Raw genomic sequence first — 21,768 nt, 5'->3', positions numbered from 1 at the left:
TTAAATACTATATTTTATCTTTCTGCTATTCATAAATCTCAGTCTAAAGCTTCTTTTAATGTATCATTTTATAAAAGAATACATTCAACATATCTAGAGCTTGCAAAAATTTTATTGTTTGTTTTTTTTTTGTTTTAACTCTCTAAAACATAGTGATGAGTAAAAGCTATCTTTAAAGCATCCAGGAATTGTTTGGATTACACAGGTGATAGAAATTTGGGATCTGCACTTGGTTGTGCAGCTGGTTTTAAATCTAGTCTAGTGACAAGTTAATGCTTGGAACAAGCTTGCAGTAAGAGAGCAGATTAAAGCATTTGTTACCATTAGATCTTATGTGCTATACAGTGACAAACTGTACCTAGAGTGAGTAGATTTCCTTTCTCATTAAAGACTATTTAATATTATAAGTCAGGTAGTTTGAAACATAGAAGAGAAAAGGGATTAGGAAAATAACATATTTTATGGGATTCAGCAAATGGAAAGCTTTACATCCTTGAAAAGATTATAAACAGTGGCTGAATAAATGATACAGTCTAGGATGTGAATCAGGAATGTTGTAAAGAATATTTCCCCCCCTCCCTAACAATCTTCTGAATAAAAATATCTTTTTCATGTACATATACACTATCTTTTGGGGATATTCAGTACTAAGCTTGCTACAAATAGTTTCTTCTTTTTTTTTTTTCTTTTTTTTTTTACCTTTCCAAACAACTACTCTACTACTCTTTTCCATTTCCAAAATCACTTTTCCAAAGTATATAGTTTATAATCTTCTCCCCCTCACACACAGTTTTATTAAATATACAGATATATTTTACCTTTTGCTAACTAAGGAAACCTTTATTTTCTTTAAGACAGAGGCAATGGAGCAAATGGGAATTACTGTATGTGAAAAAGGGAAGCAATTCCCAGAGCAAAAGACAAAACAGAACTACACGAATAAATGAGGTTATTGATGTGGAGTTTGAACTTTTAGCTGGGGCTCTCGGTTTAAATAGGTAGCCCAATAGACTAAGTTAAAGATTCCAAAAAGCAATGGGAAGGCTATTCTTGATAGCCGGTCAATTTTACTGACACTGTTAAAAGTTTTCTTGGGTTCTGCAGGTTTTGTTTCTGGCTTAACTTCTTTGGGCTCAATTGTTGCACTTTTAGCAATGGTTGCCAGCCCAGGGTCCCTTGCAATATTAGGGGTGTAGCTCGTAGCTGCAGCTGTGTATGTGTTGTTTTTCTTGATGAGAGGATCCTTCACTTTCTTTGGCTGAAGAAAGAAGAAAAAATTTCATTCTCAATACCTTCTCAACTGATGAAATTATAAAAAAGCACTGTAACATTTTGCAATTAGTTCATACCACAAAGTGTAATAAGCTGTAAGAGAGAAGTTAGTTCTGCATATATAACTCATGCAAAATATTTAGGTGACAACAAAGACAAAATCATCCATTTGTATTACTTGTATTAGGTAAACCAAATTAGATGACAGATAAAAATAATGAGACCTGATAGCTAGGCTCACAGGCAAAATCACCTTTAATGATAATCAGCAGTGACAAACCACTCACAGTTCAATATTCCCATAAACTGTTTCCCTTGATCAGGATAAAAATTTACGTGATGCCAAATTCTTAATGTAGCCTAATGAACATTAAGACAAATATTGTGATACGAAGAGTTTTAATATAATTTATACACAAAAAGACACACTAAATTATCACGTAACCATGCTCTAAAGGAGTGGTTTATTCAATAAGATGCAAAGCTGTCAGTATTCTACTAACGAACGGTTTACACCAAAGGAACATGCATTATGGATTAGGAACTTAGTTTTCATGTTTGAATCTTAAAATGGGATCATAATGGCTGAAATGGAATTCCGTATGCAAAGACTTTAATGTCTGTGTGACTTCTTCATCCACTTACTTACATTGCTAAAGCAAGAATATATTGAATATCTTTTAGTGGAGGAGGACTTATTGAGCTTATTTAAACTTATTTTATCCCTAGGTCCTTATATTTTCTAGTATTCTATTTTTGGGATCTAGTTGTAGGAAAAAAAAGTGAATTTTGACACATGGGCATGTCCCGGTTTCTGGCAGACTAAACCCTTTCTTCTGCCACTGTCCAAGGATAAACACAGAAGAAAGAGGTAGTGGGTCATTAAGAAGGTGTAAGGATTCCTCCAATTATGAGCAAAAAACCCAACAATAAAACATAGCGCAAAAATTCCAACAGCTAAGAAAATATAGCTAATTCCAACAGCTTAGAAAAATCTTCAGGTAGTATTTGCCACAAAAAGGAAAAGCTAATTTTATCCAATTTATCCCCTTGGGATGGGGGAAAGATATGGTTGAAGAGAAAATATCGGTGGAATTTAATCTATTATGTCGTTTTCACAAGATAGCAAACACAATTCTCTGTTTTCAAGAAGCAGCTGTCCCAAGGAGGCAATATTTTTTATGTGGTCACAGTGCTTAATGACAGATCAGCTATAGGTTAATGGCTACTTTGACCCCCTAATAATGGAGTTTTGATTAAAAAATTCTTGTTCAAGATGTGAACATTTCAGGGACTTGGCAGACTTCTGCTGGACATATGAACAGGAAACGAAGCTGCAAAAGCCTGAGAGCAAGTGGGGAGATGCTCGTGGAGGAACAGCTTGGAGCCCCATGCTGGAAAGAAATGTAGGCTCAAATGTTAAAATTATGCTACTTAGTAATGAAAGGGATTCACCTAATGACTCTGATGTAGATGTTTTTTAATTCATGGCAATAAAATTCTGAGCTTCAGGCCAAGAAAAACTTCAAATCTTTGGAATAAACAGGTTCAAGAAATATACCAACAAAAAGAGCGTGTCAGGTTTTTTGTTTTGGTTGTTTGTTTTGTTCTTTTTTTGTTGTTTTGGTTTTGTTTTTTTTTATGGTTTTTCTTTGTTGTTTGTTTGTTTGTTTGCTTGCTTGCTTTGCTTGCTTTGCTTTGGGGGTTTTCTGGGTTTTTTGGCTGTCCATTTTTTCCCCTCCCAGGTGGGGAGGCTGCTAACATGGTTGCTGAGTGTGAAGGCAGTCCTGTTTACTTCTCATTCAGATACTCTGGAATCCATCAGACAAAGAGCAGCTTCACTGAAGTCTCAGAGGAAACCCTTTCAAATAGATTTAAATGTCACTAGAAATCTGATCCACAGAAAACCCTGATACCAGCCTGGGTCTTAATATTTCATGTCAAATTCAACTTCATGAAAAAGCAATATGACAGCTAATTAGAGCTCTAAATTTGATTAAGCTGCGATGCTCTAATCATTGTGAGCTTGCCTTGCTCGCTTTTCCTCACTGAAGAAAACTCACACCACCAGGTACCAACAAATGACACATAAAGCCCCTTACCTGCTAATGAGCACAAAACCATAAATCTTCAATGTTTTAAACAATGTTTATTGATGTAGGGTTTTTTTTAGAATGTAATTTTCTTTGTAAAAAATGAAACAGCTCACTATAGTAACTACATTACAAGGGAGGATAAATTAGCAAGGTAATATTTAATATTTAAGGATACAGTTCTATCAATGCAGTTCATTTTTAATAACAAATGTCATGAAAACAGGAAAAATATTTTAAAAATTATTTTCAATGATAGTATCAATAACTGAAAACTCAATATTCAGAAGCAGTTGTGCAGCTCATTAGTGTAAGTTTGTTTTGTTACTTCACTCTCTCTACAATACTTTCATAGTACTTGTCATTGTATAAGTGCCCTAATTTAATTTGGGGGTTTTTTTCACTGACTTATGCAACTAATATACATAAATAATATATATGCATATAATCCTGAATTAAAAATATATCTTTGCATACCAGTGAGTTACATCTCCTCCTCCAAGTACCTGTTCTGTTGAATCTCTAGTCTGTGAATGTTCATGATAACCAGTTCAGCAAGTTAACCCAACTGAATGAGCTTGCTCACAGAAGCAGCTGATGTGGTACCTCACAATAAATGGGAAACTTCTCTTTCATCCCCTAAATGTCCTCAACAATTTCTTGATGCACCTTAGGGACCAGCTCTGATCCCAGACCCAAAGGAATCAGTGTGAGTTTTCTCTCATGCATTCAGGGAGGTACAGATCAGGATTGCACACTCCCAGCACAACTCTCAATTCCTCCTTCTAAACAAATAAAATTTTTCTTATGGCTAAGAAAGGAAAAAAATAACTCCTGTGATGATTTATTTGGTCATGATAGAGCAGCCCTTCTGAATTTCATGTTGGGGAGCACTATACCTTGGGAACTATCAAATACTACAGCTACAACATTTTTTTTCCTACATTTACACTGAGGCATGCACACTTTCTCTTGTTCAAAGAGAAAAAATTAATTGCCTTGCTTTAAAATAATACATATACATCTTTTTTTCTGCTCAGTTGCAGAAGTCAAAATCTCAGTAGAGTATTTCATTATTAATAGCATTAAGTATCACCCAATATGTCAGAAGTAGTATTAAATGTCTAAGTAATCATGGCATAGAAATGCTGTATGTGGACACAGGAGGAAAGTCTTTTGGAGTAAAAACTGTTCTACATAATAAGAATTTTTATTGTGGTTAAACCCCCTCCCATAGAGTGACCAGGCATGGCAGAGTATGATCTTTTGGGATGGATATGAGGCGGTGTTACCTTTTCTGGAACAACGCTCTTGCCATCCCACGCGTATCCTCTCTTGGTGAAGTAATTGACTGTGGCGAACTCGATGAGTGCCGAGAAGACAAAGGCATAGCACACAGCGATGAACCAATCCATGGCCGTGGCATAGGCCACCTTGGGCAGAGAGTTCCTTGCGCTGATGCTCAGCGTAGTCATGGTCAGCACAGTTGTCACTCCTGCAAAGCAAAGAGTTTGTGTCTTCAGGCCAGGGGCTTCATTTGTGCTTCATTCCCCAGCTGCTAGAGATAGGAAAGCCTTTTCTACACCCTGGTTCTTACAAACTGCCCCACATGAGTTCAGTTTCTAAATGAGGATATCAGGTTTCAAATTCTGTGGAAGTTGTTTGATTTTCAAAACATTTTTTATGCTTTTTTCTTTGATGTTGTTATAGTAGAATACTATTTTTAATATTGGAATGGCAATATAATTTGTGAATTACTTTACTCTTCCTGGTATTTGAAAGATTTTGTTGCTGTTCTTTATTCATGCCCTGCAAATTGTACTACAGATATAACAATTTAACATCTTTAGTTCTTTCTCGCAGCAGTTCTCAGATACTTAGAAAACTAAAAAACTTGTTTCAGCTTATTTGGGATATTATACTTCAAAGATATATTCAAGGGAACCAAGATTTATGTGTTATTTTATTTTTTTGAATCAATGGTTTTACAGATGTGCTGGTTTTGCATTAACTGATTTTTGGTGAGGAGGGAAGGAGCCAGCCCATGGAAGTGATTTTGTAAGAGAAGCTGCTGAGATCTTCCTCCATGTCTGGCAAAAACAATTGCTGGCTGGTTCTGAGAACAGGCATGCTGATCAGCCAGTTATAGAGCTGAACAAACCTCTGTGAGATTCACATTTTAAAATGAACAGCCCCGGGAATGGCTCTTGTTTCTGGCTTTTGAACAGGTAACGGCGCTGGCTGGGCCGGCCCCGCTCCACAGCGTGACCCGTGGGCCTGGCGGGGCCGGGCCCGGCCTCTGCTGCAGCCCCGGCCAGGCCGGGTTCCCCCACTCCCCCAGCACAGCCAGGCCGGCTGCAGCTCGGCTGAAATTCTGCCACTGCTGAGTTTCACCAGGAACCACCGGGCAGGGGAAGGGAAGGGAAGGGAAGCCATCAGCTTGTGGTGTGCTGCTGCTGAGTCCCAGCCTGGCTGCTGAGATCCCAGCTGCCTCCCAACAGCGTGGTCACCGTAAACAGCTCCAGCCGCCGTCCGGCAGAGATCACTTGGACATCAGCGTGCCCGGGGAGATATTAATTCTTTCACGGCACAGATGAAACTTGAAAACATCAATCCTCTCTCAACTGGGAGAAGAGGGTGAAGACACGTAGAGAAACAACACCAAGACACCAAGATCAGTAAAGGAGTCAAATCTCAGATGGACAGAGAATGAGGAGATGCCTTAGTTGGGCTGAAATTCTTTTGTGAGGACTATGATACACTAGAATATCCCTGTGATTCGTGAAAACGCACAAGGGGATGGAGTGTTCAAAGGAGACATGAGTAAAGGCACCCATGCTGAAGTAAGCATTTGTTGAAGTAGCTGTGACCCAAATGAGAAGCTTGAACAGAGAGAGACAAAAGCGATGAGGACCCTTTGCTCTCAGGGAAGAAGAAAACCTCTCTTCCCAGAAATGAAAATGATTTAAGAGACAGATGAAGAGAACCTTTGCTTTTGAACAGCTCATCCTTAAAAAGTGGTATCCCATTAGCCCAAGATTGAGCCCTCGAAAACAGTTGTAGGGAAAGCTGTAAGTCAAGGGGAGGGACTCTCACATGTGAACAGATTTCCATCTCCTGGGTGGCTGATTCACTGTGACACTGAACCACGAGAGAACTGTTTCTTGTGGAGAAGTCTCCATGGTATGGAAAGAGAAACTCCCTAAGTGGACTGAAGAAAGATTATTTTAGAGGTGGTAAACTGACTGTTTTACCACCTCTAAAGTTGGGGGAGGAGAAATGTTCCGAAGGTTTATTCTGATTTCTTATTATTTTTCTTTTATTTCTGTTAATAAAGTTTTCTTTATACCCTTTAAAGTTTGAGCCTGCTTTCCTCCAAAATCTTATCTCTCAGCAGAAAATGAGTAAATAATTCTAATAGGTGCACTGCTATTTGGCCAGCTTTAGACTCACTACATTTAATTGGCACATTGGCTGGGAAATTTCAGATTGGCAAACTAAAACCACTACAACAGATTTCTGTCCCTTTATTCACTGACACCCTGAAGTTAGCAAAGATTTTATGTAAGAATGACAATGTAATTTACATTTCTGACATCAGAGCTTCTCCCTGCTGAACCTTTCCTCCTACCTGGCCCAGAGAGGAAGCAGAACTATACTGAATTCACTCTGCTTGCAGCTGCTTGGAAAAATGAGTCTCTGAGTGCACACCAGGCATTTACATCAAATCACACGTCCACAAGTTACCTTGACAACTGCACTGTCATGTCTTGAATGTGCCTGGCGAGTTCATTTTTGCTGCACTGAGTGTCAGTGGAAATGAACAGTGGTCTAAAATAGGTCAATTAATGAACAACATATTTATGTGGTAGTGTGAAGTGCATGAATTATTAGTGCCTAATGAGGAAGCAATTTCTCTTTCCTGACATGAAACCAAATGTTTTCTTTGACTTATTACTAGTGAGCTTATGTTTCTCTTACATAGCAGCAGAAGAAAGATTTATAAGTTTTATTATCTGTGGTATTAAGTGGGCTAAAAGATGAAAGCTGTGCTTTGGTGTGTATATGCATTCAGGCAAGGTGTTCTGAAACTTTGTTTCATTGCCATTTTGAAATGAAAAAGTTTTCACGGTACATAATGATGGAGTAAACCCAAGAGTATTTACTAAATAACTGTCTTCTAAAAGGAAAACTGAGAAATTTGTGGGTTCTTGAGCCTGTGAAGACAGCAGTTTGAAAACTGGGCAGTATTAGATATTATCCATTGAGACCAGGAAATTCTGTTCTCCATCTAGTGACAGCGAAGTACAGCTTTTCAAACTGATGATCAGACATTTATTTTTAAATGGTATGTGCAAAAGGAGGTAAAACAGTTACCATTTCAATACTTTGACTATAAAAGTCTGTAGTAGATTAGTTCTCAGCAAAGCTGATGTTAAAAATTCAGAATTAATTATAGTTGCTAATCTAAACAAGAATATTTAAATCAAATTTAATTATACTGTAGACTAAAGCACTGTCCTGTAAGTGCACATCTGTATATCAACAGAAAGCCACTGCTTGGTTCTTGAGGTCTAAGGCTACGCAAGTTGTGGTTGATTTCCAGAGAAATTGGGGAACTAAAGCACAGCTGTGAAGGGTGCAAGAGAAGATCCATAAAAATAGCTCTTGTTCAACAAGAGCTTCAGAGGCCGCATTTCTCAACAGTGACTCTCTGGCTTTGCCATGTCCTGCATAAATGGGTTAATTCTCTTTGGCAAAGCCAGAGGCCCAAAGCATCCTGCCCTTGCAGTGCCCTCAGGCAGCAAAATGAGTGTCAAAGCCAGCTTGGCTGGGGGTGCTTCTGCCTCCTGCCAAAGATCTTCAGCAGTCCCATCTGGATATCACCAAAGACTAGGTCACATAGCATAAATCTCAGGTTCTAGCTTTCCTAAATCAAAATTTGTTGCCTTTTTTTTTTTTTTAAAATATGTACTTGATTTGGATTAATATCACCAAAGAATATGATAGAATAGAAGAATTTTAAGATAAACATTTGCAAGCAGTGGTTAAACTCTAGGAACCAGCTGTTTCTGACTTGAGAGTCTGTTAGATTGCCTTCTCACTATCTTCCTTGAGTGCATGTAATCACTGCTGTAAGCACAACAAATTGTTGTTGATCTCAACAGTAGCCTGTAAAAGGGATTAAGGAAAAAAAAATTTAAAATAAGAATTTTCAGAGGTTCTAAAGATGTCAAATGATGGATACCCATTGATTAAAGCCTTTTTGATAATCCCATGATTAACGTTATTGCCATTGTCAGAGATGCTTTACTCATAATCTGATTGCTTTGGAAAGTTCAAATGGTAATGGATGTCTTGAGGTACTTTCAGTCAAACAATCATTCAAAATCAGTTTAAAAGCTTTGGACCTGTATCTTCACAATGTAATTTGTTAGCTCTTGTGTGCTGCAACATGTCCTGGCTTACACTGTTCTCCAATGCTATGTTACACATAACTACTTTTAATACAACATTTCTGAAAGCAGATCTCCTCATGATTGCCAGGAGGTCTTTCTTACCAAATACAGTTCTTGCTGGAACAGATTCTCTGTTAAGCCAGAAGGACACCTGTGACAGTATCACTGTCATGATGCATGGCAGATAAGTCTGGATGACAAAATAACCAATCTTCCTCTTCAAATGAAAATGTGTAGTCATAACAACATATTCCCCTAAAACCAAGAAAAAATAACATTAAAGCCTTTATAAATACACACATCAGAGGTCTTTATAGGAAGTATTTTTTCATTACATTCATCCTTATTATAAAATAAAAGTCCTCAAATCAAAATGGTTCAGCTCTAGAGAAAACATTTAATAAACCTGATGGGTTTTTAAATTTTTCCCCAATAATACAAAACTAGATATTTCTGGGAAACGCTAGTTAAATTTACAAATTATCATATTTGCTGAGTAGTGAAATGAAGGTCTGCATTAACTGGTGGCTGATTAAAGCTCCTATAGAAGTTCTTATTCTATTAGAAGATGGAAAGCTACCACAGCATACCCATGTAAACATCATCTAAAAACTAAATCAAGACAAAAAAGACACTCCCAAAAGTGTTTCTGTTGGGCCAAAGTTAAGATGTAATTGCTGATGCAATGGTGTTTGCATTACCACTGTCGGTGCTTTATGTACTTTGAAGTGTCCCTGTTCTGCAAATTTAGTATCTTAATAAATTATTATTCTCTCCTGCAGTAAATGATTACTACAAGAATGACACAAAATATTTTAATTATCACTAATGCTTTTAGAGCTACAAAATTGTATGAGCTGGGTAATCCAAATGCAATGAAAATTAATTGGTTTTTAATATATAAATAAATTTTATTTATACTTTAAAAATAAATATATTTAATATTCTAACTTACTAATATCATTCCATAAAGCCTTCTTGCCAGCAAAGGAAATAATGCTAATTTTCAGATTGTTATTTATATAAATTAAAATGGATTTTGGAAAACAGTATATTCTCCAAAGACTGAGAAACTTTTTTTTTTTTTTAAAGTAGACTGATTCTTCTTTATTATGCAACAAACATCTTAGGAATGAAACAAGTAGACACGTAACGGAATGGAAACGTCTGTCTAGATTAGAGATGACATGTGAAATTACTGTAGTTCTATTTTAAAATGTAGGCAGCTGGAAGGAGAAAACTGCTCTTGTACAGGAAAAGCTTAAACTTGATTGAAAAACTATGTCTAGACATTGACTGCTTATGCACAGAGCATGTCAAATGCCCATTTCTGTAATGCAGAGTCCAGAAGAACATTCATTTGAGCAATCTTGCTCAATTTCTAACCCTAAGGAAAACTTATTTATGAAATGTGACAATACCCTTTCAATATAGAAGACAGTAGCAAAGAGGGGAAAGAGAATAAATTTTAAATTGAAAGGTAAAACAAAGGATATACAAGGATATTTTTTTATTATTTTAAAAATAGGAGTGGCTGTAGTATAGTGGGAATTATTACCTGAATTTTGCTCACCTTTCTTTAACTTTCACTGAAACAACCTCCTTCTCTGTACCAGAGATTATGATCTTACAAAAGGTGCCAGTCTTAGCTAGGAGAGCCAATAATTTAATTTCATCTACTTAAAATATGACGTGAGAAACTATTTTAATGCAATCAGATATAGAATGCGCACAATGGTATGTCAGAATTAATTCAGTGATTGTAGATGGCAAGCTAAGAATACAGAGTGAACACGCCACTGTACTCTGAAGCTTTATTTAGCTGCTTAAATTATCAAAGTATTTTTAACCTCTGGAAAATGAGAACAAGATCCAAAGCATAAAGGCAATTAAAAAAGACAGGGATTACTCTCATCTGTTAAGCACTGCAGCAGGTCTGAGCTGGGAGTCAGATAAAGGTAATGCTGAGAGGAGTGAGTTAGGCAAAGCAGAGGCCTGGAATAATGCTCTGCACTTCAGTCACAAGGCAAAAACATGTTCTTAAGTTTCCACAGTACCAATGGACTGCACTTATTGGGCAGTCACTTATTAAAAGATAGTAGATAAGATTGATTGAAATGACTGCAGGAAGTGAAAGCGCTCCAGTTATTTACTGCATCTTTAGCATTCCATATTTCATGGCTTTCTTTAATTGAATAGCATTGCCACATTTGTGACAGCTGCTGATCACTCTCATAACTTTCCAATTCCTCTGTGATTCTATTCTGAAAGCATGTACTAAATTGCAATACAACCATAAAATTCCCTACAGTCTAAATTTCAAATAGCTCTTGAGCAAAATATTGCCTATATTCAGTGTCTGATTGCTTTCACAAGTTGTAGCTTATACATCTTATATTCTCTTATCTCTTATCTTTTCTTATCCAAGGAAGTTAGAAGAAAGGTATTTTTTCTTAGCTAAACTGTAATTCCTGAAGTCGTCTACAAATAACTGGTGTGCAGATAAATCTGGTTTTCCTTTTATTTATTCCAATGTTTAAATTAGTTTATATGTAATACACATTATGAAGCATTTAAAAGTCGTCAAACAAAGTCTGCATCTATATTAATTTTTGAATGACTCTCCACACTGGAATAATTCCAGAGGTCTGGAAGAGTCTGTACCTGTGTTCAGTGCTTCTGTAGGTGCAGTTTTTAACTCTTAATTAGCCCTTAATTCTACAGTATAATTGCAATAATATAGTTATTATATTATACAATACAGTATATTGCAATAATTGAGTCAAATGTCCAGGTGGTATAAACTAACCTGTGCCCATAGAAGATAGTTGATAATTCAGTAAAGTTACATTACAGCCACATCTTAGTGTTCTGTAAACTATTTGTAAAAAAACAGATTTATCAGTGCCTAAAGTTAATGTGCACCACATCAGACGTAAGGTTTGCTGTGGGGACTTATTTTGAGCTGTAACTACTTTTTCTATTACTGTAGGTACAGAAGTAAGGCTTTCCTTGCCATTAATTTAAAATAAAGTATTTATCATTTGCTATCTATACTATTTAACTCAGTAAAAAGAAACTCTTAAGAACAGTATCATCTCTGCAGATTTACAGAGATAAGAAAAAATTAACTGTTTTGAGTATAAATCCTGATGATTCTCAGTGCAAAGCAATGTTTTCAAGGTTGCAAATTCTCTATAAATAGAACCTTGCACAAGCCCTTCAAGCATTTGTCAAGGTGCTTACAAAAAGGATCATTTTTAAATCTTTCTGAGTCAATATGAATCAGTGGCTGGAGAGTAACAGTAATTTTACATACAAATAAAAAATGGATGATTCTGCTTACAAAACAGCAGCAGCAATAATTATTATTTCACTTAATACTATTCTTAAGCCTGTAGTACCTGCATATTCCATTGCTAGAATGGATGAATAAACTATACCATAAAAAAGTTGTAATGTTTCAAACTTCTCTTGTCATTAAAATATTGGTGTTTGTAGTTATCTTGTTCTATATCCATAAATAAGGATTGCAGGTGGCCCACTTGCCAAGGAAGAAATTAAAGGGAAAAAAAGCCCTCTATAAATCCATTAAATCATTTAATGGTTTTTAGAATGTTTGAAATAACGTGGCTACACCCAGATCCTTGGGAAAATAATTATCTAGAATTCCACACAACCATGAATATCATCTTAAATTTGCCCAAGATGTTGTAGATTGCTCTAAAGATCCACAGAATCAGCTGCAAAAGAGCTTTATTTTCTGGCCTAATAAAGGTGTGTTGAGAACTCTTAAGTGAAGATTGACTTCAATTCCTTTTGCCTTTTTGTAAGATGAGTCACTATCTACAACTGTGAAAGCAGGGAGGAATTTCATAACTTTCATTACATTTGTCATATATTAACTCAGAGGTGATCAGAGGACAAAGACATGCTGGAAGATGCTGTTGAGACTACCTGCCCACCTTCCTCAAGGAGGAAAAAAGGGCTATTAACCACTTCTGATCCTTACCTTCAGTATGGGGAAAGCAAAGCATTCTTCTTTCCAAAGCAAATAATGAAGGATTTTCCTTTGAGACATTGAATTTGCAAGCAATAAATATGTTTCTTGCACAATTGTGTATTCTTATCAGGTAGTAATTAAAGAGGATTATAAATTTGTAAATACTAAAAAGATTCTGTAATGGGATTGTTTTCAGTTTTGGTAACTATTCCATTTAGTTCTCCGTACTGTTTTTCAGCATCTAGACAACAATATCTTCTTCTCAGCATATTTTATGTATTAACTGTACTGTATTTAACTTTATAGATAGCAATGGTAAAGAGTTTCCTCAGATAGAAAAAGGAGGCAGAATTCAAATCTTTGAAATAACATGGGAAAAACAAATCGTTTGTTTCTTCATGGAAATGCAGGAAGAAATCTTGAATTTACGTTTCAGTTCTGTTCAAAAATTTCTTGTCTGCCCTTTTTAACAGTTTATAGCATGCTCCTCACATTGCTATCTAATGAACTGTGTCTGGCATTTCTATTTGGTTTAGTTATGTTCCCTCATGAGTCTTTTCCGATTATCCTACTGCCCTTAGAGCACACGCAGCAAGAAGGGAGCAAAGGCAGCCCCACAGGCTGGGGAGGTGTCTCTGAGAGAACCAAGAGCTGAGATCCCTGCAGTTCCCCTCAAATCCTATTGATTTTCCAGCAAAGGGCAGTTGGGGTGAATTATTGGCTGCAGAAAAGCCAATGGCAACATTTCCATCTGTAGGAAGGTCAGGAGTTCTCCTCTTTTTACCTGCTTGTTGCCCACCTCTGTGCTCAGCAATGGGAGGATGCTGATCTTATGGAAAGTTCTTATTATTGCCCTCCCACTTACTTTTATATCAATTTAACAGAAGTGTCCAAGCAGTAATCTACAAACTTGTCTGTGAGAGCTTTTCTTGGCTTAATAGAGCATATGAATAAATTTTAACAAGCTTAATAAAAAATTCAGACACAAATTACAGTTCACCTCAAAGTGACTCACTTTCCCTTAAATGTTCATTGACTTTAACAACAATGCATTAGGAAATTCAGTTTATGCAATTATGTGTATCCAAAGCAATACGACCACTTTGCCTAAAGCAGTGCTGCTTTTGGTCCACTGACCAGTCAATCTGGTCAACAGTGCTCTTGTTCATACCCTGTACTCAGTTTCTTACTGCATTTAGATTGTCTGAATTATTAGAAAATAAACTTTAAGAAATTCTAAATAAGCACTGCAAAGGTAAAAAATAAGGAGCTGTAGCCAGCTTCATGGTTATAGGTATATCATACTATAAATGTCAGCTGTATTTCTGTATCTCATTAAATTTTTGGAGTTAAGCTGGTGCCAGCATTAAAGGAAAACAAGTTTGGATGTTTCAGATGGTTTTTTTTTCATTCTCTAAATACTTCCTTGAGAAACTAGGTACTGCTTTTAGCGACTTCACTACCTCCAGAAACATGATCTTTGAGGATTGTTATGCTATTGTTATGCTATTTTTATCAGCCTATATAGTAAGCAGATAATATGAGAAGAACAAGAGGAGTGCTTCTTTATTACATGAATTGTTGTTTTACCTGGCTAGATCTGACACTGTACGAAGCTTTTTAATTGTTTAAATATTTTTACCACCAGTTGATGTAGGAAAATAATCCCAGGATGTATTATCTTTTCAGAGTCATGTTTTCCTAATCTGAATTTAGGGTCTCACTGTTATATCTTTGTATTTCTCAATCCTGCTCTGAATTACATCCTGACAGTTAAATATCACCCTCCCAAAGCTTTTTTCACAGACCTGTACTGGACTGCACAATTCCAGAGTCCACAGTTTGTCCAAGCAGATCGTACTGGTTCAGTCGAGAGCCATCTTCAGCCACAACCACTGATCTTGCTGGTTCCCGTGTCCACTCATACACAACCTCTGCTCTGGTGTAAGCATCTAATTGAAAAGAAATACATTGCATTTAAGCTTTGCACTTTCTGTTGCCTTATGGCTTTGTCAGAACTATGTTTTGAGCAGTAGTTGGAATATTTAATTCTCTTTAATTATCTGTGGAAACCCCCATCTTACTGGAATTTATCTATAAGGAGTTCAATTGATTTTTACAAAATAGCTAGATATCTGGTGTGGGGCTGGATTAAGGTTGGTCCTCCACGGTATGAAAATATTTCTCTCTTATATATTTCCAGCCTATGTAAAGAAGTGAGAGTGAGAAGTGGAATTTCATGAGCATGCAAGAACCCCACTGCTTTTTCTAACTTCTAGCTATTGTAAAGAAAGATAGGCCCCATTCTTTTAAAATTTTCATAGTGTGATGTTGTCTGTGAAGTCCTTCTCAGAGTGGCTTCAGTAATCTTCTCATCCTCAGCCTGGCTACAGCCAAATACGATGTGGGGATTTGGTCATGCCCCCATCACACTGTTCTTGGGCCTAGCAGACATTTCTGAGGCTGCCTAGGAAAGAGTGAGTTTAAACCACAATTACTCTATTTATTTTTTGGTTTTGCTTTGGTTGTTTCTGAATAGTCCTCACACTCAAGACTTGAGTTTGGAACAAAGCAAAAGAGAAGTACTGTGGGCTCTCCAAGCCCCAGCAGTCTGGTGTGTTACACAGATAATTCAGTAGCATCTACACATACCATTAAGGGGCTTTGTGCTCTTTCCAGAACTGAGCTACACATAAATATTTTTAATCCTAACTCCATAGTAAAATACTGCTGTCATTTTATGAAGTCTGAAATCTGGCAGCTCTCACTCGGGACAATTGGGTGGGAGTTAATTGACTACGCAGAGGCATCTCCTGTAATTCTTTACACCTAAAGGCATGAATGGGAATGAATGTGTGGCCAGAATCTGCATCAAGCTTGCACCCACCAAAGGCAGCTGGAGCTGATGGGACATCTAAGGGCATCCAACATGACAGCAGGATTCTGCCTACAAGATGAGAATTTACCTTTTTTCAGACTGACAAGCAGGAAGGGAAAGGGAGGAATCTGATTCACTTAACCTCATTTGTGAGTTAGTAATTTTACCTTATCAGTGTAAGAGATAACAGCTAGTAATTGAAGAGTTGGTTGGATAGAATGTGCTGGTAAATTAATTCCATGACATTTGATTTTGTATTATTGAAGCTGAAGGGTGCTTTTATCCTCAGGCTTCATATTCCCTAACCACTGTAACATATCTTGGAATAAATTTTTGGAGTCAATGGCAAAAGCAAATCTACATCTTAATTAATTGTAACTTTAAAAATAATGGCCACAGTAAACACAAAAATTGACTCACTAATCTAGTCACATAAAGACAATAATAAAATTAATTTTCAAGCATTTTTTTCTGGAGTATGAGAATAGCTTAGAAGAGAGAGGAGTGCTTTTCTGAGCTACTGAGAATGACTGGATTGGTTTAGAGGGAAGGGGGTGCACTGGGCAGGGCAAGAAATGAGCTGCCAGATTTGGTGCTCGATTCAGCTGCCCCCCTCAGCTTCCAATTCGTGTTACATAAGCAGCAGTGCAGCTGTCTGCTCCCGTCACTGCTGCTTTCCAGAGCGGCCTCAGTTTTAAACTGACAATCAGATGTTTGTGGTAAGAGTTGAGGAGAGCATCTGCCTTTCTGATTTTGTTTGGCCAACATATGGCATTTTGTTGTTCCAGAATTTCTTTAGCATTTGTCACATTAAATTTACACTGAAATAACCTCTAGCTTAAGCTGCTCTTTGGCAAATCACTTTAGTCTTGGAGTCTGGGTCAAACATTTATTGGTCCCTACAGTAAGGGCAGAGTCCACAGGAGATGTGCAACTCCTCTATTGTGAGTCATTTAGGAATTCAGCTCCAACAAGTGATGAGTAACAGTGGAGGATGTAGAAAAACTCTTATCCAATTTAATCTAAAACAAATGGAGCTAGGCAAACACTACCTTGGGGAGCTAAGTGTTAGACTGTAGTCTGCATTTTAAGCATGGATTTTGTGACAATTAAATGCATTTTCCAGTAAATTTTCCAGTCCATTAAGATGATTATAATTAATTGCTTTAGTTTGACAAAAATGTCCCAAATGTATTTAAATATGATTCTCACTTTAAAAGTGTCAATTAATTATAAGATCTGTTCTTTTTTTATGTATTACAGTGAGTCCCACTTTCATAACTTACCTGGGTCCTGCCATTTGTCCTGTTGGAGATACTTCTATTTATACCAATAACAAAATATTGAAATAAATATTCTCTAACTTCATAATTATGGCATACGATCTGATGAGAAGGAAGGGAGAGATCCAGCTTTAAGGGCTGTTTCAACAGTGAATTCTTCGTGCAGTGTTTGCAGTAAAACCATGTTACAGAAGGAATTCCTCCCCATGAGCATCCCAGATTAGGATCTTGCCTGAATTTAGTGGGTGAATGAAAAGTTTCCTTGAAAACTCCTTGATTTTGTCCAATGATCCTTCCAAACATTTGTTGTTATTTGTTTTTCTAGGGCAAATTTGGGACAGTTGCCATAGAACATTAGTGTTCAAACCAAAAAAAAATAATGAAAAAATCCTGTAAAACATGACAGTCCACAGCTGTACTCTGAGCTTAGAATGTCAGTTATTGCCTTTGAGTGGTGTAAGAAATGGCCTTTCTACCAGATATATCAGTAATTTTTTTGTTCAATTAAGAAATTTAGATACATTATGAAAATATTTTTTTAGGGATAAAAAAATCAATTTAGACACAAAAGATGCAGATACACTTGCATGCTTTTCTGTTGTCTTGTTCACGCCTTCTGGTGTGGTTCTGGACTTTTATGCAAATCCACATTATCTATCCCTTTTACTTAATAATTTCTGCAAGTGTTGGTCATTTAACTGAGGTGTAATGTGGAAAGCCAAGCACTTTGTGAATGAAGAATACATTGGTCTGGGACACAGTGAGCCAGAAAGAACTCAGTGCAGGAGAACAATGAGAAATATTGTTCATACTAGGGAAGATCTGGTGTTTGGCCTATGGTTCAGTGATGCACAGACATGATAGGTGTCTTGTCAAGTCTATAAAATTCCGTCTAGTAAGTAAAATTTGTTCAGAAACTGTTCCTGGTTTAAATTGTCACTAGCAGGTTTTTTTTAGGATTACCATCTTCCTACCTTGTAGTTCCAGCACGATGCCTGCAGGGACACTTTAATGAGCACATCAAAACCAACTCAATCCTGCAGCCACTCGTGATTTCACTGGGAGCACAGATCTCTTATTAGCCAAGAACCCACTGCAGTATCTGTAACTTATTTATAACTGTCCTGTTATAAACTGGAGTAAAGCTTCCCTGCACTCCACTCTGTTTCACAAGATATTTGGGAAGATTTATTGGCAGTGCTCACCAAGAAAACTTAACATTCAAGGAGCAAACTATTCTTGTCAGCTATACTCCAAGGCTGTATGAGCTTTTTCTTCTCTAAGCCTTATCTAGGAGATTAGCAGCCCTTTAAAGACAAGACATCCATGCTGTCTCATGGCAAACATAGAACTATTCAGCTCAAAGTAAATTATCACCCTGTCGTGTACCTTGTGAAGAATGAATTGGGTTTTTTGTTTGTTGACTTCAAAAATTGATCAAGCCACTAAGTAACCATTGTCAGTAAGAGGACCCATTTCTGTAAGTAAAAAAGTAGCCATTGAGGAAACAATTTGCACACTATTACATCTTCCATGTATTTTAACTTCCTTGTTTGTGTTAAACAAACTAGAGTAAAATAGATCTTTACTTTTTCTTTCTTTATATTTTATTTCTAAAAATACTATGTTTAGCTAAGTGTCAGGCTGGTTGCTATTCAAATTGAAGTTGTGAGGAAAATTCTCAATTTACCAAAAGCTTCGTCAGTTATTGCACTGATTTTAATTACATGACTTTGTTCAGTATGTTCTCTCATCTAGGGCTATACATGCTGCAAATGTAGGACTCTATTTGGAGATTTCTGAGATTTTTCACTTCCAAAAATGTTCCATGAGTGTATATGAGTATCTTCTAATCCTGGGAAAAATGTTGATCTAAACATACCAAGACTACAGCAGCAAAACTGTTTTCATCTAGACCAATTCAGTTATCCATGGCATGTATTGCTTTCTTTAAGACTGATTTTGGGTTTTAACAAAACAGAGCAACTATAAGATTAACAACATTTTTTGTGTGATAAACTACTTTTCTAGATATTTGAAGCATTGTTATTTTCATCTTTTGGGAATGTCTAGGCATCACACTGTAGGCTATTAAAGACACATAAAACAGATCATTATATATATATATATATAAACAGTGAAGATACAACCCTGACAAAAATGTGAAAAATACACAAGATTAAAACCTTGATGTTTTATCAACTGCAAAATATTTTTTAAAGTGGCCTAAAAATGGGAGAAACCTCAATTTAAAATAACTTACAGCTTCCAAATTTCAAGGGGCAAGCATGTGCATCCATAGGAAAGTCTTCTAAGTGCATTGGACATTCTGCTCTCACAGTCAATCTGTAATGGATTAATGAGCAAAAGGACACATTTATTCTAGTTTCACAGAAATAGCAAATAGACTTCTATTAAGACACACACCATAAGTACAGCACAGTATCTGTTATGTGATTAATTAGCAGTTACAACTGGACCTGAATTGTCTGGCTGAGGGTGTGACTGCTCTGCCCCTCTGCCCTTCCTCGTGGTACATCAGAGGGATCCTCAGGCTTCTAATTTCGTGTGAGGATTAAAATCTATTAGCAGCTACAATTATTTCCTTGCTGCCATCATTAAACTGGCCCACTCTGGGTGCTCAGGCATCTGCTGAAATCATGTTGCTATCAGCTTGAGTGCAAACGTGTTTCTCAATAAAAGAGATTAAATGAACTAGAAACAGTCACACACATCACATGTCAGCAGAGAATGAACAGTAATACTTGAAGAGTAGGCTGAATATTGCATCAGGGAACTTGCAGAGGTGAGGAAATCAAAATGGTTATGATCTAAAGAGACACGTGAACAGCATGCTGCCAAGGTAGTGTTCTTGTGGATTAAATCTCTAACAGCTGAGCATTTAGAAAGACAAGACAAATTGACCTGGACTTGTGTAGCTACCAGCCAAGATGATTCTACTTCAGTCTAGCCAGTCTTGAAAGATGTTGCACAATAAATTGAACATCCCAAATGCCTGGAGAATTTGTTTTCTCCAAACACTGCTACTGATTTTTAAAACATCTTTAATTTTTTTAAAGAAAACTCAGTGTTCACCTGTGCATTAGTTATCCATCTTGAATTGAAGGCAACAGAATCTTTTTTTACCTTGTTTTGAATCCATGGGAGACAAAAGTGATGATATGGAGCTCATTAGAGACAATATACCCTTTTTTTCGTTTTTTAATTTGTAGTTTTTTAATCCAGAATGTTTGCATGACTGTATATCATCATTATTTCAACAGGATTTATTTAACTCCTCTAGCAATTGGACAGCTAAAGTTCAGTTATCCATGAAGAGAATATATATTTCCAATGAATGCGGTCAACACAAAAATATTTTTTTTCTCCAAACTCTCCCAATGCTTTAATCAATGAAAAGAAATGTCTGCTTTTATTCTGTCATGCTTTATAATCCCAAGCACAAGAAATATTAGGAATGGTCAATGAATTCTGTGTACATCTGTTAGTTCTTAGAATCTGCTTTCTATAGGATCCAAAGATTAAAGACTCTTGCACACAATTTAGAAGTACAGATTGTATTAAACTTTCAGGCTTTATTATACTTGCTGATGGAATCCTTGAAAGCAATGCCAAATTAAGATCCTCTGCAAACTGATGGATTCCTAATACTGTAAGAACCTTTTTAAAATCAAGCATTAAGACGTATCCAGGGATTGTAGAGGTAGCACAGCAGGAGATGAAAAATAAACACTGCAAATAATTTGGTTTGCCCATCATCCCAAGGCCTATTGTGAAAATAATTATTAAGCAGGAATCAAATTATGCTCAAAAAGGAACCAGTTTCCTATCTGGAAAATATTCTTTCACAAGTTAAATTGTAAAAGTAAATGAAAGATATAATATTTTAGGGCTCACCTCATTGTGTATAGCAACGTCCCATCCTCTGTAATTCGTAATAGTTTATTTGGCATTGTCATGTTATGAGCCACTGATTTCTTTCCATTGTGGAAAAAGGTATCAGGCGTCCAAATTTTGCTGGCCATTAAATTATTTAACCGAAGAACAGTCATAGGTCCTTTGAATTTTAATCTCTCATCTTTCCAGCTTTGGCGGAAAAATACATCTATAGTGTATTCCTACATCAATTCAGAAAAAAAGGGAAACACTTATGATGTCATATGTTGCAATATGAGAACTTGAAAAGTATGTTCTTACCATTCCCTAGAAGCAAGATGACTATTAATGAAATTAGTCATTATCAGAATGTTTATTTTTCTGTATTACTTACAATGTACCTGAAGCTGGTTATTAAACAATTACGATATTATTACTGTTTTCAATGGAATAAAAATCAGGAAGTATTTTAAAAGTCGCCCACGAGTTAGATGTAATAAAATGGAAACAAAATAAATCACATTTTCCCCACTTGAACTGTAATTTGAAGCTGCAGATAGGTATGTGTGGCACATGAAATGTGTGTCAGAGCAAAAAAAGTCTTGTGGGACAGGGTCTTACTAGAGCCTTTTGTTCTAAATGTCTTGTTAGCATAAACATGCAGAAACTGCATGCAGAAATAGCACAAACTGCAGGAAGCCCACAGTTCACTAGGATTACATGATCTGATTGATGAGATGTGGAATGGTTCATTGGGCTAAATGGTTGGACTACAAAGGGCACAAGCTGAGGACGCCCTTGGACCAAGAGTTACAGTCTGATTCCACATGGACTGGGCCAGTGGGGAAGAGAAGCAGAGGCTGCCTCAGTGGCCATGGGGACA

At 36.6% G+C, this 21,768-nt stretch overlaps 1 protein-coding gene across 1 annotated transcript in view; it reads right to left on the bottom strand.

Annotated features, from left to right (window-relative positions):
• Positions 1 to 798: 798 nt before the first annotated feature.
• The window catches only part of GABRA1 (gamma-aminobutyric acid type A receptor subunit alpha1), a 41,022-nt gene continuing 20,052 nt past the window's right edge, over positions 799 to 21,768 (bottom strand). Inside the window, exons 5-10 of the mRNA XM_058848573.1 lie at positions 20,907 to 21,127; positions 19,252 to 19,334; positions 14,636 to 14,779; positions 8,927 to 9,079; positions 4,658 to 4,860; positions 799 to 1,258 (exon numbers count right to left, since the gene is read on the bottom strand). Coding sequence (XP_058704556.1) covers positions 950 to 1,258; positions 4,658 to 4,860; positions 8,927 to 9,079; positions 14,636 to 14,779; positions 19,252 to 19,334; positions 20,907 to 21,127 — 1,113 coding nt within the window. The 3' untranslated portion in view covers positions 799 to 949. The remainder of the gene's footprint in view (positions 1,259 to 4,657; positions 4,861 to 8,926; positions 9,080 to 14,635; positions 14,780 to 19,251; positions 19,335 to 20,906; positions 21,128 to 21,768) is intronic.

This window comes from Poecile atricapillus, chromosome 13, assembly GCF_030490865.1.
Source record: "Poecile atricapillus isolate bPoeAtr1 chromosome 13, bPoeAtr1.hap1, whole genome shotgun sequence".
NCBI lineage: Eukaryota > Metazoa > Chordata > Aves > Passeriformes > Paridae > Poecile > Poecile atricapillus.
Note: the sequence above shows the minus strand (reverse complement) of the source record. Positions and strands in the feature narration are given on the sequence as shown.